Genomic DNA, 17839 nt, shown 5'->3' with positions numbered 1-17839 from the left:
TTAATTGTTGTAGTCAATTTCTGTAATAACTTCTTTCTCAAACATCTCAAATTAGATGTTGTTAGGTAGATATTTTGTACCTTCTTCTGTGATAATCAGCAAATATTTAAATTGTAGCATGATATTTATGTGTCACAAAGTAGGTCTAAAGAAATAGCCTCCAAACTGAAGTCGGAAAGCAAGTGCAGAAAGCACCAGGATCAGACTCACAATGTGGTGCAGAATAAAATAGGATTAGGGTGATACTTGTTTAATTTAGGTGCCAGTGATCGGCTACAGCTTGTGACATTATTTCATGACATTATATGTTTGACTCTGATCACTGACTCATGGTATTTTTACAGTGATATTTTTGTAAATGTAACTTATTTGTGCGGTATTAGGCAAGTTCCTATCTTACTTTTTTGTTCAGTGACTGCCAGGTGATGTGCTTTGAATGTAATGTTGCCGTATCTTCAATACAATCTGCGGTTTCATCTTTGAAGTGCGATTGCCTTATTGTCCTAAATATGATAAATGGTGATGCACTGATTACTTTCTCATCTGGTAAGAACAGCAGATATTACACTTGAAAAGAAATTAATCTGTTTCCCCTCCCCTTCAAAGCTTTAATAATTGAACCAGAAAAGGTCTGTTCTGCTTAGTGGTCACAGGGCTCATAACTCAATATCCTCCCTTTGTATCTCTCAGTAGTCCCGCTGATTAGAAGTGGACAGCCTCCTACTTCTCCTTCCTTCCCAGACTCCCTATTTCTAAGTCATTGAGTAGTCAGGAGAGTTTGTGTGGGAGCGGTACATTCCAGTTTAATATTTGACTCTGACTCAGACCTGGAGAGGGCAAGGGTGGGAGGGACAGACATTACCAACAGAAAACCACAGAGGATGACTACACCGGATGAGTAATACAAGTCTGATGTCAATTTTAATGAGATGGTTCGTAAAAAATCTGTAAAAAACAGACTTCCTGCATACAGGCAATTATAAATGTTATCATCACATGAACACAACATTTACATGAGGAGTACGACAAGAACGATGCAGTAATTTAATATTCTAACCTGTCTAACTCACAGTTGTACTGTAGCAATTCACATTTATCTTTGTCAAAGAAAGACAAAATAAGTCAAACAGAGGAAAACATTTGTGTTAACATGAGTGGGACAACTGTAAAGCCAGCCCATTTGTCCTGCGGAAGGGGATGGAAGATGTCTGAATGCTACGATGGCTGAGGTAGCAGATCTATGAGTGGAAAAAGAAAAGGAACAGGAAGAAAGGATGGTGCAGTATTAGTCATACGTTTAGACATGAACACCAATGTGTCTAGTACAGGACTTAACTGCTGCAAGTTTGAATAACCAGCATGCAAAATCCATTCAGTGTAACCCCCTTCAAGAGACAAGTGAGACATAAAAATCTGCACATTCAGATTTCTTTTTTGTATCATTTATTTTCACGACTGTTTACAATTGTCTTTTGGGACCTTGAGTTGTGTGTGTTCAGTTCCGGCAAGGACTTACCCACTCCACTGAGGTCTACGGTCTCCGCACACCCCATAAAGCGAGCCACGTGTAATGAGCAGGAGGTAGGTTTGTCCTGGTTTTCTCTCAGGCAGCGCTCAAACTCTACAAACTCTGTAGAGCAATCCTGTCTGATCTTCTGGATCACTGGGCTGCAGAAAAATATGCAGTGGTTAGATACAAATGCACCTTGACAATGTGGGTGTGGAAATGTTGGGGTGAATGGGAGGGAATGCACAAGTATGTCGCCTTACTGTGATGATGTGCACTGTGCAACCTTCAACTTCAGTTCATAACACTTTGACTGCCATGTTGATGGGTTGGAGGCCACACATGACCCATATGCCTCCATTTCTTTATGGCAATACTTTGCCGTGATATCCATAGCAGCCTGCCTGAAAGGTGACAGATGTATGTTAATCGCTCAGTGATTACAGAAAAGTCCAAAAAGCCATCGATCATCAAGCTAACACACTTAGTCTGTCAGCAATAGTTTTGTGGAGGATGCAGCTTGATTCACAGAAGTAGCAAACGTCTGTATTTAGAGTCTGGATCTACCTATCTACAGTCTGCGACTACTTCCCTAGACTAGAGAACATAGTTAATGTAATGTTGGTATCAACCATATTTAAATGTCTTACATGTTGCTCTTTTAGGTGGTCTCAAGCGAAGACGCTGATCAATCAAGGTTATAGTACCCGTACTTCTGCATGTGGAGCCATGTCTGTGCGGTAACGACACGGTACGTCCCTCTTACTACCTGATTGGATGGAAATAAAACATTCTGAAATAATTCCTTCATTGTATTGGTTCAGGTTTGTGTCAATCTCTCATCTGGCCCCTCCCCTTTGATGACGCGGTATTTATTAAAGGGGTAGCCACTACTTAATTGGAGCGTTAAATTATAAATGCAGTCGAAATTGAATCAAAGGACCGTCTTTATCAACGTGTTACATGGAGTTTAACCTAAAAGAACACATTTTAACTGAATGGCAGATAATACATGTTTGACTTCTCTGGTTTAATCATGCGGTGCCAGCCAAGCCAACCGTTGCGTGCCTTTGCGTGCTTACGTATGCGGAAGCAACGGTCAGAGAACGAGCGATTCAGTGAACGGGCTCTGAAAGCTCGACCGAGCGCCGCTCCGTGTGTAGAAACGTATTTTTACCGGCTACAGCACGACGGAGTGGTGGTGGACGATAGAGGGGGGGAAGAGGTGTGAGTGAAGTACAATGAACGATGCCAACAAAGAGGGGAGTTTGGATGCAGACGGGATCCAGGGACTGGGTGAGCTCCAAATGGCCCCCTCTGAGAACCACAACCAGCATGACAGCGGCACCGGCGACGAGCTGGTGAGCTCGGTGACGCTGTACAGACGCAGGCCCCGGCTACTACACGGCACGGTGCTCCCGTTTCTGGCTGTTCTCTACCCGGGATGGCTGTACGTGTGGTTAGGAGTGTACGGTGCCTCCGAGTATCCGGAGGCAGGCCTCCTGTCGCTAGCCGCTATCGGGATCGCGCACGTTCTCACAGCGCTATCTGGATATTGGTCCGTGCACGCGCACTGTTTGCTAACTTGTTCGAAGGTAAACATAAGTTATAACAACAATAATAGTGAGGATGTCTACTAATGTTTATAAGGAGCCCACTGGTTTCCCATGTCGCTTGTATACAGATATCAACAGGCAGGGTCTGTAACTTTTCTTATACATTAAGCTTCCTTCCAAAGCTCCAGAGGCACACAGTGATACCAAAAGTAATGATGACGTGCCACAGAGTTTGAATCTGTCACTTATTCATTTGTACACACAGGAACCAGACCCAAACAAGGCTAAGCTGGCAAAGGTCATACCCACCCCCAACAACGGTTCTGCCGAGCTTGTGGCACTACAGAGGGACCAGGTCAGTTCACATAATTCATATAATTATCTTCTCTCAAGTTCAAGGAAAAACATATTTTTCTTTCTTGAATGAATTTTATAATTTCAATTTTACTTCCTTTTTTCTGACCAACAGGATGAGGATGGAGAGGGGATTTTATCTTTTGAGTTTCAAAAGATCCGCTACATTTTTGACCACAAAGAGAAGAAATGTTTCCTCCCGATAGCTTTTCCCATTGACAACCCAATGGGCAACTTTCAGTCCTGGCGTGGCTACCAGGAGGAGGCCGAACTCAGAGCAGCCGAAAAGCGCTACGGCACCAATAGTGCCGAGATGATGGTACCAGATTTCCTCGAGCTCTTCAAAGAGAGGGCCACAGCTCCCTTTTTTGTTTTCCAGGTATGTGCGTATGTGTGTGTTTGTTGTAAAAATTGACTTTATTCTTCTGCTTTTGTTTCATGGCTTTAGATATGATGTTGTTGACCTTGTAATCACGACTGCCTTCCATCAGGTGTTCTGTGTGGGGCTGTGGTGTCTGGACGAGTACTGGTACTACAGTGTTTTCACACTGTTCATGCTGGTGGCGTTCGAGGCCTCCCTGGTCCAGCAGCAAATGAGGAATATGTCCGAGATCCGCCGAATGGGAAACAAGCCCTACATGATCCAGGTAGGCTTGATCAACTTTAAAATGTAATATAATAAAATGTTATATTTTGTCTTGTGTCTGAAAATCCATCATCTACAGTATATTTCCTATGTATTTAAAGCGTTCCTAATTTGTTTGGTGTTTTTTTTTGTTCCAGGTATATCGCAACAGGAAGTGGAGACCTATTTCAAGCGATGAGCTCGTCCCTGGTGACATCGTCTCAATAGGTAAATGTCTTATCAACATTTGTATGACGTTCTCCCCACATACGTCAGATCGGTTCTCTTAGTGTGTGTTTAAAATGTGTATTCTGTACATCACAGGACGTTCGCCCCAGGACAACCTGGTACCGTGTGATGTGCTGCTGCTCAGGGGCCGTTGCATTGTGGACGAGGCCATGCTGACTGGAGAGTCGGTGCCCCAGATGAAGGTTAGAGGCAAACTATACATCATAACGTAATACAGAGCTGAAGGCCGAGGAATGTAAGCCTCAACTATTATAAACAGCGTATTATTGTCGGGTGTCAAAATAACTGCTGACAATATGGAGTGTGCAGGAGCCGGTGGAGGACTTGGACTCAGAGCGAATCTTGGACGTTCAGACAGACTCTCGACTTCACATCATCTCTGGAGGGACAAAAGTGGTCCAACATAGCCCCCCTTTGAAGGCCAGCGCCGGACTCAAACGTAAGCAGTAATTCCTCACTTCATGACCAACAACACATACTGGCAGTTGAATGAGTGAACTCAATAGTGCGTCTATTGTCAATCTTCATCATCAAAATCCAGATGCAAGCCGATTAATCTTCTCCTTTATGTGCAGCTGTAGATAACGGCTGTGTGGCCTATGTACTGAGAACAGGATTCTACACCTCACAGGTGAGGATGTCGCTTAGTGTGTCTTTATTACTGCTCTCCCTTTTTTTTTTTTTCTAATCATGCATTTTAATTCTAGTTTTGACAACATGTGGAGTCAAATGTGAAAGTGTACCGATTGTGTGTGCAAACTTGTCTCCAGGGTAAACTGTTGCGAACCATCCTCTTTGGTGTGAAGAGAGTGACGGCGAACAACCTGGAGACTTTCATCTTCATCCTCTTCCTCCTGGTGTTTGCCATTGCTGCAGCTCTTTATGTGTGGGTAGAAGGTGAGGACACGGACGTTATCATAGTCAGAGTGATAGCTAAGAGCTGGAGGTGAGGATGGTATCTAAATACTACCTTTGTGCTTTGTTTTGCTCCCTCAGGGACCAAGGATCCCAGCAGGAACCGCTACAAGCTGTTTCTGGAGTGCACGTTAATCCTCACTTCGGTCGTTCCACCAGAACTCCCCATAGAGCTTTCTCTGGCGGTTAACACATCTCTTATCGCCCTGGCTAAACTTTGTATGTCTGTGTGTGTGTGTGTGCTCCCTTTTGCATGCGTGTAGAATAGATATTAAGAGACCCGGACAAAGCAGCGTACAATACAAAGCTTGTAACAGCAGTGGTTCATTCGGTTCTTCCCTTTTCTACCCCTGCTTAGATGTATTCTGCACAGAGCCCTTCAGGATACCATTTGCAGGGAAGGTGGAGGTTTGCTGTTTTGACAAAACAGGAACACTGACCAGCGACAGCCTGGTGGTACGAGGAGTAGCAGGCCTCAGGTAAACCCTGCTCACTATTCTTAGTGTCCTAATTTATAAAGCACACACACAAAGTATACTATGCTGTGGTCAAGGTTACTATATGTTTGCACTGTTTAGAGTGGAGGTTACCGGCTGGTGTTTGTGTTTATGACAGAGAGGGAAAGGAGGTGATGCCTGTGTCTGAGATCCCGGTTGAGACACATCGGGTGGTGGCCACCTGCCACTCACTGGTCACTCTGGATGATGGACAGCTGGTCGGAGATCCACTGGAGAAGGCCATGCTGACTGCGGCTGACTGGACCCTCACTAAAGGTAACAGGAAATGACTTCCACTAAATGCACAGTGCAGGGCAGTGGCCGGTGTGTGTGAGAGAGAGCATGTGTATGCTCATGTTTGTGTTGTGCTACTTACAGTCACAAATGTGCATTTGTTTTTTGCACTAAACCTGCTGTGTTCAGCTTGGCGGTGTAATTTCACCGGTTCATCTACAAGTAAAGCTGTTCTTCAAATGCATTGCTTTTTCATGTAGATGGCAGTGTTTTGGTAGCTTTACTCTCAATAGCACAATACTTCAGTGTGTGTGTGTGTGTGTGTGTGTGTCTCATTGACTCTTGTCACTTTGACCAGATGAAAAGGTGTTCGCACGAGGCATCAAAACCCAGGGACTTAAGATCCACCAGCGTTTCCACTTTGCCAGCGCTCTGAAGAGGATGTCGGTGTTGGCCTCCTACGAGAAACTCGGCTCCACTGAACTCTGCTACATCTCAACTGTCAAGGGAGCTCCAGAGACACTCAGAGAAATGGTACACATCCTTAATACATACATGCTCTCGTCTAGCCTCGTGGATTTTTCCTAATGTGTCTGTGATCGTAGTTTTCAGAATCTCCGGCGAATTACGACGAAGTCCACAAGGAAATGTCTCGGGAAGGCGCTAGAGTGCTGGCCTTGGGTTACAAAGAGATAGGACACCTCAGTCATCAGCAGGTTCTTATTTCATTTTACTGAAAAACTATCAAATATTGTCCGAGTCGTCTGTTCTGATGGGAATAGATTTAGTTACAAACTGAGATGGATCTTTTTTTTTTTTTAGGTCCGGGAGATGAGTCGCGATGCGCTGGAGTGTGACCTGCATTTCGCTGGGTTCATGGTTGTGTCCTGCCCCCTCAAGAGTGACAGCAAGGCCGTCATCAGAGAGATCCAGGAGGCGTCTCATCATGTAAATGCGCTGACGAGACACAATCGTGCACACAAACTCAAACAGCGTGGTTTAAAGAGAGATCGATCCTCTCCCTTTGCTTCCAGGTGGTGATGATCACAGGCGACAACCCTCTAACGGCCTGCCATGTAGCAAGAGAGCTCCACTTCATCCAGAAAGAACACACACTTGTATTACAGCCGAGCCCGGGTCAGGGTAAAGACAAGTCATCACTTTACAGAATTACATGCATTACTCAAGTTTGTCATTGGAGAACGGTGTCTGTAAAAGAGGTTGTTGCTAAAGCGCATACACATTCTCGTAGTAATCTATTCGCCGGTGGTGTTGTGACCAAGGGCATAGCCAAAGTACGGAATCACTTACCTCTGATGTTGTTTTGTTTTCCAGGTGAGTGGCAGTGGGAGTCCATTGATGGCAGCGTGCATGTACCACTGCCCCCTCCCTCCGTTTCCACATTTGTCAGTGAGTTTGACTTGTGTGTAACAGGGGAGGGGCTAGCCAGACTGACCTGTGACACCCCGCTTCTCCACGCCCTCTTGCCCCACATTCAAGTGTTTGCTCGTGTCAGTCCGAAACAGAAGGTAGGTCCCAAAAACCGACATACGTACAGACCATTGAGGTTTATAAATCACAGCTACAATGGAGTTGGATAGCAGAAAGTGTTTAGCTCTCTCAAACATCAATAGTCAGTGTCAGATGGTGTGGTTTCAATCAAAGGCTTCTTTGTTCACCAATGATACAGTGATATTCATCACAGACAAAGCAGAGGTTTAGCCGAATGGTAGTCTCAGTATTCTACTAAATAACAGTATTTTGAGTATGACAGATTGATGGTACTTTACGTAACAATGTAAAAATGTCTAAGGGTGAACTTTAAGTGTTGTATGGAAGCTATTGGCTATAATATGTTTGTGTTTTGTTTCAGGAATTTGTCATCACCAGTCTGAAGGGGCTGGGTTATGTGACACTGATGTGTGGCGATGGCACAAATGATGTTGGAGCTCTCAAACACGCCCACATAGGTACGCTTCATCAACCACCAAGACTGAAAGCACGTGTCCCTCCCTATGTATGACCCCAACAGTGTGTAGTGATGATAATGTTTTTCCCTCAGGTGTTGCTCTGTTGGCCAACGCCCCCGAGCGCATGCCTGAAAGAAGGAAACGTGGGAAAGAAAAGGAGGCGCCCGCAGCCGAGTCCAGACCTTTACCACCTGTGGGTTCAGGAGGCAAACTGAGCTCTCGGGCAGCCAGGCAGAGAGCGATGACCCAGAGAGAAGAGCAGCTTGCAGCGCAAAAGGTGTGTATCTTCAAGAAAGGGCCTCCTTCCTGGTTCTCATAGGAATAGTTTACAACTGACTTACCCCAGTTACCAACGTTAGTAAAATCAGCTCAGAAACTGGAATAGATGTGCCATTCGTTGCAATAATAAAGTTTTAGTGCACAGGTCTAAACATCAGGGTTTATTCTGTAACAGGAGAGAATCAATCAAGTCTTACGGGAACTTGAAGAGGATCAGATACAAGTAGTGAAACTGGGTGATGCCTCCATCGCGGCACCCTTCACCTCCAAGCTCTCCTCCATACAGTGCAGTGAGTAGCACATGTTTATGATTTCAGCTATTGACACAGTTGGCAAAGATCTGAACATGAAGCTGCTCCCCACCTCTGAAACTCTTTACCATTACCCCCCCTCCCCCACACCCAGTCTGCCATGTAATAAAGCAAGGCCGTTGCACTCTGGTGACGACGCTCCAGATGTTCAAGATCCTCGCTCTCAATGCCCTGGTGCTGGCCTACAGCCAGTCTGTACTCTACCTCGAGGGGGTCAAGTTCAGCGACTTCCAGGCGACTCTGCAGGGCCTGCTCCTGGCCGGATGCTTCCTCTTCATCTCTAGATCAAAGGTGAGAATTAATACGACGTGCTTTTGATTGATCGTTCTCCTAGCAAGGCAATCTTTACCGAATGTCTACTGTTTTTGATGAAAAACAAAATGTATGATATATATTCTTTTTACCTCTTTTTGCACAGCCACTGAAAACGTTGTCTCGAGAGCGGCCCTTACCAAACATCTTCAATCTTTACACAGTGTTGACTGTGCTGCTACAGTTTGCTGTTCACTTCTGTAGTCTGGTGTATCTTTACAAAGAGGCACAAACCAGAAGTCCTCCCAGGTAAATCTCTGTCAGACCGAGAGAGAGAGAGAGAAATTTCAATATTTACATTAATAACCTGACATCAATACATTATAATAACATATTTTGTGTTGTCTTTTGCAGAGCGGACCAGTTTGCAGATCTATATAAAGAGTTTGAACCCAGTCTCATTAACAGCACCGTGTATATAATGTCCATGGCCATGCAGATGGCCACCTTTGCCATTAACTACAAGGTACTCATTCTTTACACCATGCGTGTTAGTTGTCTCTGCCATCTTTATATATACTCACAGCATCTCTTGTTGCGTCCAAAAGGGTCACCCCTTCATGGAGTCTCTCACCGAGAATCGACCGCTACTATGGAGTATCGCTCTGTCGGGTTTAGCGATTGTGGGACTTCTTTCCGGTTCCTCGCCAGAATTCAACGAACAGTTTTCTCTTGTAGATATTCCAACTGAGGTGAGCTGACGTCATTTTTACCATGAATCATTTTTGTTGAAGTCGCCTTGTGATAATTATCTACTTCATAAGGTGACCTGATTACATTTTTTTTTTTTTTACTTCCTCGCAGTTCAAATTAATCATCGCCCAGGTTCTGGTTGTGGACTTTGTCGCCGCGCTGCTGGTGGATCGTGTCTTGCAGTTCCTGCTGGGCAAAGGAGCTCTCAGGCTGCCTTCTTGAACTCAGTGCCAACAGTGACCGCTGCCCTTACCAACCAAACTGTAAAGGGAGAGAAGACTTTTGAGGAGGAGGAGGAGGAGGAGAATTAAAGCTGTTGTGACTTACACAAGACAGCCGAGACAGTCATGGCGTGCAGTACCGTGAATCCCTTCCTTCGCCCCGCTCTGCCCCTCCTTAACCATCTGTGCTTCTGCATTTTCACCAGCTCTTTTCTTCCATTCTACATTTCTCCCTCTTTCCTCATCTGTCCCTCCCCGCTGCGACACGAGGCCATGAAGACAGCAGTATTGAGTGGAGTGCGAGACTGTGTGCCAGCCAGAGTGAAACATACAGGAACACAGGAAGGGCATTCTCCAAGAGAATTGCAAAAGTGTTTTTGATTTTTTTTGATTCCTCTCCTTGGTTTTGTAAAAAGTGAAAAACATCTCTAACAGACTTATAAAGACTTACAGATAACAAATTATGAAGTCTGCCAAGTGTTTTGTCAAGTACAAGTGCTGATGCGTCTGCACACGGACAGGATGAGCATGTGCAGCGGGTCATGAACTATCCTGTTCACACAAGTAGGTAAGTAAAGAACAATCAAGGTATGAAGAGTATAGTGTAACTGCACAAAGACATTTCTAATGAAACATTTGATCATTGGACAGATGACACTGGCAAACACAAACATGCCATCTCATGAAACACGAAGCTTGTGAACTTTGTGTTAACTTGCCAACTGATCTTAACTAACAAACATGCTGGACTTAGAGATCAACCATAGAGAACTGTTTATCTTTGATATGAACTTACTTAAACTGTTGTTTGATGAACAAACTAGAGAATCTTAAACTAATTACTTTACCACCAAAAATAGAATATTTCTGAATAGAAATCCAATCCATTGCATTGTAAATCATAGATTGCATCAAGCATTCAAGGGCTTTGGAGCTGTTAATACCACACACGTATCACTGCACTCCTCAGGATTTGTTGAACATCATTTTGAATTTAGAAAAAGTAAAACAAAATATACATACATTTTAAAGGCTGACACAGATTTGCAGTTAAAATAATAGAAAATAGGGAGATTTATGCTTGGCTAAAAGTAACCTTTTTCATTTTAAAGTTATATTACAATTATGATTTACTTTTACTTGTTTTGTATGTAGATATTGCACACAGTTGCATTCCCCCTCCCACATCGGTACACGTAGTTATAGGAATACTTAATGGTGACTAACACATTTCAGCAGGATACAATGAACGTATGTGCTCAAAGTGACTGTCAAAAGATACGCTAAAAAAGCTTTGGTAAACACCAAAATTGATTAGTATATATGTATATATATATATATATATATATATATTACACTGCCTGGCCAAAAAAAAAGTCGCCACCTAGATTTAACTAAGCAAATAGGTACGAGCCTCCTATTGGATAATTTGAGATGTTGAATAAAGAAGAATGTGAACCACACTGCCTCAACATCTGGAGTAAACTAATCAGGAATTTCTGTCCTGGCCCCACAATGGTGGAATGAACTCCCCACTGACGCCAGGACAGCAGAGTCGCTGCCCATCTTTCATCAGGATGAAAACTCACCTCTTCAGTGCTACCCTGAGCCTTCCACTCAGAGTCCAGACCTTAACCCCTTAACCCCATTGAGAATCTTTGGGATGTGCTGGAGAAGGCTTTGCGCAGCGGTCAGACTCTACCATCATCAATACAAGATCTTGGTGAGAAATTAATGCAACACTGGATGGAAATAAATCTTGTGACATTGCAGAAGCTTATCGAAACAATGCCACACCCAATGCGTGCCGTAATCAAAGCTAAAGGCGGTCCAACGAAATATTAGAGTGTGTGACCTTTTTTTTTTGGCCAGGCAGTGTGTATATATATATATATATATATATATATATATATATATATGTTTGTCCATCTATGTAAACATCACATTCAGAGGTCAGGATATACCCATAATGGATGTAAAGATAATGATGCTTTTCAGGGGAATGCTGGAGCCACAATTTGGAGATCAGGGGATGTACAGAGTAAGCACAGCAACTGAAATGATAAAAACTCAAGAAAAGAGAAGATGGCATGTAATGTATCAACATACAGTAGGTGTGTGGTTCCCTGAAAAGCTTGGGTGAGCGTTGGTTAGTTACAACTGGAGAAAGGTAAACCATGTGAATGACAAGTAGTGTGAGAGAAGGGCTATGTTAGGTAGTATTCATGACTGAGCTGTACTCTGCAGATATATTGCAGAAAAACTAAGGCAAATAGCCAGCGGTTGGAGAGTGTCGTGAAATGAGACTAAAGCTGTTGAGCACAAGGTCTTAAACTCTGGAGGCCAAAGCACAAGAACTCTGAAGAAACAGCTGATGAGCTCTTCAGCTAGATATCCGAAATCCAACCAATGCCTACAAAGAGGATTGGGTCCAGGATGGTCTCTTTCAACTAGTAGGTCAACACTTGCTCTTAACTGGTCCAGGGGGCTTTCCAGAACTTGATTAATGGCTTCCTCCACCCCTCAAGGCCACACACAGAAGCAACTGTAATTGCAGCCTGCATTTTGGTTTCCTCAATGATTTTTGTCCTTTAAAGCTATTAAATTATATTCCTACTCACAGTATTTTCCACTTTACAATCTTTAATTGATAACATCTTAAAATTAAACTTTTATGTTTCTATGTATATAATGATACGCTGCTCATGATGCCATTCAAAGGCCTTGTAACTTTTGTAAAGTCAAATGACCTACACACCAAAAACATCTGTGGATAATCATGCAACTCCTCATGTGTGCCAGTCACATAACGTTTTATAGATCATCTCACGGAGGGTTTCTCTCATTTGTTTTCCAGGAAGCATAAACACGATTGAAAGTGTTTTAATCCATATTCTAAGCACAATTAATTATCTATTGCAAATAAAACTGGAAACATTTGTCATTCAATTATAACATAGCGACTACAGATGATATTTGCCTTGACAGTTATACCGTGTTTGCTGTCGCTTGTCTTACAAGCACACTACATTTCCCATGGTGCTTAGCTCAGAGGGGTTTGGCTTGTTGGGCGCGCGCTGTGGAGAAAAACTATTTGAAAGAAAAAATGGCGGAAAAACATTCGGAAGAAGCACAAGAAAGGTTTGTATCCTTTTTTCTTTCACCGTTGCGACAACCGATTTAACTTAACATGTTTAATCTTATTTATGTAGCGTTACGTCAACGTTGGCTTTTAAATTCACAACAATGTTCTTGCAGTTGCGGAAGTGTCGCCGTTGCTGAAAACCTCAACGTTTCCCAGAATGAGGTGAGAGGTTTTAACTGTCATTTAATAGCTAATTAACAGCGCCTTTAGCCTGCTAATGCTATACCCATGAACTACTCATTCTACATGATAGTCTTGTTGCTACTATCTCTTCAATTGTATCAAGGTGGACTCGGTGAAACAGACAAAGAAAAGATGCTCCTCCACAAGCCCCAGCACGCCTCCCCCCAATAAATCTCCCCGAACCGTGTTCCTACCGACCAGTACACAGTCTGCAGATGCAGCGGAAGGACAGTCAGAAACAGACAAACTAGAGATGCAGACAGACAACAAAGAGGAACCTTCAAGTCCCAAAGTCAGCCCCACTGTGCGGAGGAAGTCCTGGAGGAGAGCCACTATCACCCGACGCTCTCTTCCTGCCCTCCCCAACCCATATCAGGGTGAGATGTCTGGTTTTATTGAACCTTTCTAATCGGGAATGAATTGTCATTGTGGTTTGTCTTTTGTTGTTGCTTGTTTTGTAATATAAATCCCTATTTATGTGTCTGTTGAAGTTTTGTGCCGGAGCATAAGTGCGTCGTTATCACAGCAAGAGAGGCTTGAGACATTGATGGAGGCTTCAATGAAGGTGAGTGTGGCAGAGTCACAAGTTTAGGGTTAAATTAGTTGTGTGACAAACTGGGAAACATTAAATAAGCAGGTACAACAGGTGACTTATCATCCCTCTGGTGTTGACTGTATTATTATACGGTTGTTTAACAGATACATGGTCATGCCTGCTGTTACTGAATCACTGACACATAAAATAGACACACTTATTGGATTGCAAGTAAGGAAAAAATACGAGATTCACAACTTAGAGATGTATCCGATGTTATGAGTTTATTCACAAGTACCTCCCTGCTTGTACATAAGATGTCCTCATGAACCAAAACGAATGACTCTCTTGTCTAATCCCCTCTGCGTTGTCTCTAGCTGGCAATAGAAAGAACTCAAAGTTCGCTGCAGTCCGTGCCGAAAACCTCAATGGAGTCTTTTCAAAAACAAGGTACGTGCCTGCACTACTCTATTAGGTACATATTTCACTGAGCTTTGTATTTTACCTGAAGTTATTTCTTCGTCTATGTTCTCTGTCTTCCTCGGAGCAGTTGAGCACATGCAGAAGGACTGGGGCTGTCTGGCCAAAAGCATACGTGATGAACCAGGGGCTCATCAACTCCCTGCTATAGCAGCCAGGTATTGTAGATGTTTTATATATTCAATGCTCTGCATGCATTATATAGATTTAGTTTTTACCGACAAATTAATATGTTATACTGGGTGTATGCCTCTATTGTTTGCCTTCAGTTCTAGTGATCCTGTAGTGCAAAAAGCCATGGAAAAGGTCCAGAAAGCCATCAATAGGCAAGTTGTTGTTAATATCACGATAACACATCCAAAGTATTCATGCAGAGACCATACATTCAAACTTAAAAACACCTTCCACGAGAGGTTCTTTAGTTTACCGGCCTGTGTTGTGTTCTAGGCTCCAGGCTGAAAGTGAGTCTTGGGAGGAGCTGTTGAACAAGCACCGGAGTAAAGCGGAGGAATTGGAAAGGTGAACATGTGTGCCGTCATTGAGGAATACTGTATCAAGAGTCGCTGCGATCCTCTCGGTTGTGTATCAATCATGTGCTCTGTGTTCGTTGCAGGAAAGTGGAGCAGGGCCATAAAGGAGGCGTGTCGTTGGACTCCACAGCTGTGGCCCAGTCCTCACAGCACCGCTTTATACAGAGTAAACCCGACTACCACGGTGTCCTCTGTAGACAACAGCCCACGCTTCACACTATGGCGATGATTGTATGTGGGAAATGTATTTATTTTTATTGGTACTTTAAAAAAATAAAAAATAACACCTGTACTTTGATTGCAGCAACATGTTCAATGCTTTAAAGGTGCTGAGTTCTTCAAGAACGCACTATTTCCTTAATTTAAATGAATTTACTCTTAATTAGTAATCTTTTTAAGGACTTTAAGTACTGACTACCCCTCAAATATGAAGGCTTCAGACCTGTAGAAAGACAATTAACAGCTGTACTGTGTTTTTGTTTGATGTACTTTAACATGTTGCGTAATCAGTTCTACCTTTCTATGTGCAGATGGACACTCAGAGTAAGATGGTTAGAGAGCTTCTGTCCATCAAGGAGCAGTCGCAGCTGTTGGTGAAAGAGACGAGTGGCCGCTTGGGTAATTACTTTATTTGCCTTAATAATATAATTAAATAGAATAAATATGTGGAAATGACACAACATTTAATCTGGTTACATTTGTTCTAACAGCGGCAGAGGCAGGATTCCAGGATCTTTCAGCTGACGTCATCAGGAACCTCATTGCTGCACCGTTGTCCTCTGCAACTACATAGTCCCTCTGGCAGGAGGCAAGCACCTGCAATCCATCATCTAACGGACCATGACTCTTTATGACTGCTTTATGATACTCGTATGCATACTTTTTTTGGTAATTTTGCTGTTATGTGATTTAGGAATATATCATTTGTTGCTCAGTCCTCTTTTGTATGCTCTAGTTGCATATTTTCTGTGTCAAATAAAACAACTTCATCTGAAGCCAGACTTGTAACAGAGCTAGTTCAGGTAATACACGTGTCTGACCAGCAGGTGGCAGTAGCTGGCTATACAATATTATGAGAAGCTTGGTGAATGGCCAGGGTGGATTTCTCTGTTAGGCCTTAATTAAGTGTATTCCTACCTGTAAAACCTAAAACTGTTAAGACCTGACTGCCAGCTGTTGGGGATGAAGGAACAGACAAATGTTGCAGAAACCTGCAAAACCAGGTTATTGTTCATAAAATAAACTGAACAAGTCAATATATATATATAATGACCGTTCCGGAAACCAAACTGAATTAGTCTTTAAATGTAGTGACATTTAGTGTTATTTTCAAAAAAGTATCATTATACCTGTGAAGAAATCTGCCATTTTTCAATTAAAATATACATTTACAACAGGAAAGCATTCACTTTTAAAGATTGTTGAATACAGAAGGAATATGATACAGTTTGCCTATAGTCCGGTTTATTTATACTGCCTTTTTTTTTACATGCTCATCTTCAGCACATATACTCTCTTCTGGTGCTGCATCTATTTCACTTCAGTGGTGTCCCCTGACCATTCAGGAGGAGGCCCCTCCCCCATAGTGACTCACCCCCATCTCTTGCATTTGGCTGGGTCACTGATGCAGAACGAAGCTTTGACATTGTACCAGTCAGTCAAAGCTTTGTTCGCTATCACTCCTATCTCTTGGACCCATTCACTCATTAATGTTCCCGCTTATTGTTTCTCTGCTGATTGCAGCAAGAAGAATACCCCTTCTTGCCCATTGGCAACAATAAATATGACTTTCTGTGCTTTGCCGTTATGGTCTCCCAACATGGAGTATTTTCCTTGTGATTGTATTCAAGGGAGTGACTGGAGAGCACAGGGACATGCACAGAGAAGACAAGTGGGGTTGTGACCGTGAGAGTTGTGAGTAAGGGAGGACGGTGCACAGCAGGAAAGATCGATTCTTATTTAGATGAAAATGAGGCTTGATGCTTGTGGGGGTGAGAGGAGGGCAGCTTTAGCATCTAAATGAAGAGAAGTTTCACTGAAATGATCCTTAAATGAATCGCCAACAATAAAAGGTTGAAAGAAGTTTACAAAGCCACTGGCTTTGGGGTTAGGCGATAACCCCTGCAGCTCCTCGCTTACATAAAGAGTTTAATGTTGCTTTAAACAACCTCAATGACCCAAGTGAATGGCATGTTACAAGTTATTCCTGTTTGATTTGGATAAAGGTGCCTTGGGTGTGACTATTATTACTAAGAAATAAAAGGAGGGTTCGTTTTGCTATTATATATATGAACTGTTTGTTTAACCGCCCAATGTTTATATGATTTGTTTGTTGTAGGTTTAACATTTTAAGGGGTTAAAATCCACCGCTGGCATGAACACCATGAAAACGTGGACTGTGACTTGTAGCCTATATATGCACATGCAAACAACGAGTGTTTAGGTTTGCTGTATTCTCTCTTCTCGTTGTCTCTAACTTTAGATTGATTAGCTACAGATTGTGGTAGATGGATGTGTGGAGAGTCAGCATAAACCACTGCCAGTTTGGTCCTATACTCCCTCATGCACACCCATCATCTCTTCTCAGTACAGCAAGGCAGGCTGCAGCTCTCCTCCACATCCATTCAGCCAGCCATTCGTCTTGGAAAGCTGTCTCTCCGATCTGAGTGATAAACTACAGCAGAATTGCCCAGTTTGCAAAAAAGCAAGGACACTTGTTTTCAATCTGTGCTGTCAACATTTTCATACTGAAAACTGATGGGATGTTTCATTCATCGGGGGTTTAGGAACAGAATGACTGTTTTGCTTTGAGATTGAATATTGCTCTTTTTAATTACCAAAATCTGCAAACACAAATATATGTGGGTGCATCGACTTTTAGGCACAACTTATGAAATGAAACGGACTCCCAGAGAACAAATAAGTTTCAATACTCCTTTTTTTTCTATTTAACACACGTGTGAGCATATGTTGCGGCTTGTTGAATTCATACACTTCTGCACTTTCTCAATAAAAAAATCTTTTAAACATATGTGCAATGGCAGAGGCTTTAAACACCTTGGTGATTATACACGTTTTCTAACGTTCACAGCTGTGTGCACAGCTTGCGATGAGCTCAAATAGCACACTATCCCATTTTAAATGCCTACCAGCATTCATTCCAAAGTTTTGTTTAGAGAAGCATGTTGTTCAGTACGTGGTATCGCCATATATTAATCAGGGAAATGGGTTTGAACCAATTAT

General features: G+C 42.8%; 2 protein-coding genes across 2 annotated transcripts; both read left to right on the top strand.

Moving 5' to 3' along the window:
• Positions 1-2629: 2629 nt before the first annotated feature.
• Positions 2630-10179, top strand: atp13a1 (ATPase 13A1). The gene is made up of 25 exons (XM_079177951.1): positions 2630-3102; positions 3329-3418; positions 3533-3796; positions 3909-4064; positions 4201-4270; positions 4367-4473; positions 4601-4730; positions 4867-4922; positions 5062-5188; positions 5288-5425; positions 5565-5685; positions 5822-5979; positions 6296-6471; positions 6543-6653; positions 6760-6885; positions 6972-7080; positions 7273-7466; positions 7811-7907; positions 8000-8184; positions 8362-8476; positions 8592-8788; positions 8916-9058; positions 9164-9275; positions 9358-9501; positions 9614-10179. Exons 1-25 carry the CDS (start codon positions 2749-2751, stop codon positions 9722-9724), a joined length of 3591 nt encoding a protein of 1196 aa, XP_079034077.1. The 5' UTR covers positions 2630-2748; the 3' UTR covers positions 9725-10179.
• A 2653-nt stretch (positions 10180-12832) lies between these two features.
• Positions 12833-16045, top strand: dsn1 (DSN1 component of MIS12 kinetochore complex). Its single transcript, XM_079177480.1, has 11 exons — positions 12833-12864; positions 12982-13030; positions 13155-13428; positions 13543-13616; positions 13964-14036; positions 14137-14224; positions 14336-14392; positions 14514-14585; positions 14680-14827; positions 15127-15214; positions 15307-16045. The coding sequence occupies exons 3-11, from the start codon at positions 13305-13307 to the stop codon at positions 15387-15389; spliced, it is 807 nt and encodes a 268-aa protein (XP_079033606.1). The 5' UTR covers positions 12833-12864; positions 12982-13030; positions 13155-13304; the 3' UTR covers positions 15390-16045.
• The last annotated feature ends 1794 nt before the right edge of the window (positions 16046-17839 follow it).

The sequence above is a fragment of the Pholis gunnellus genome (assembly GCF_910591455.1).
Source record: "Pholis gunnellus genome assembly, chromosome: 17".
NCBI classification, from domain to species: Eukaryota; Metazoa; Chordata; class Actinopteri; order Perciformes; family Pholidae; genus Pholis; species Pholis gunnellus.
Note: the sequence above shows the minus strand (reverse complement) of the source record. Positions and strands in the feature narration are given on the sequence as shown.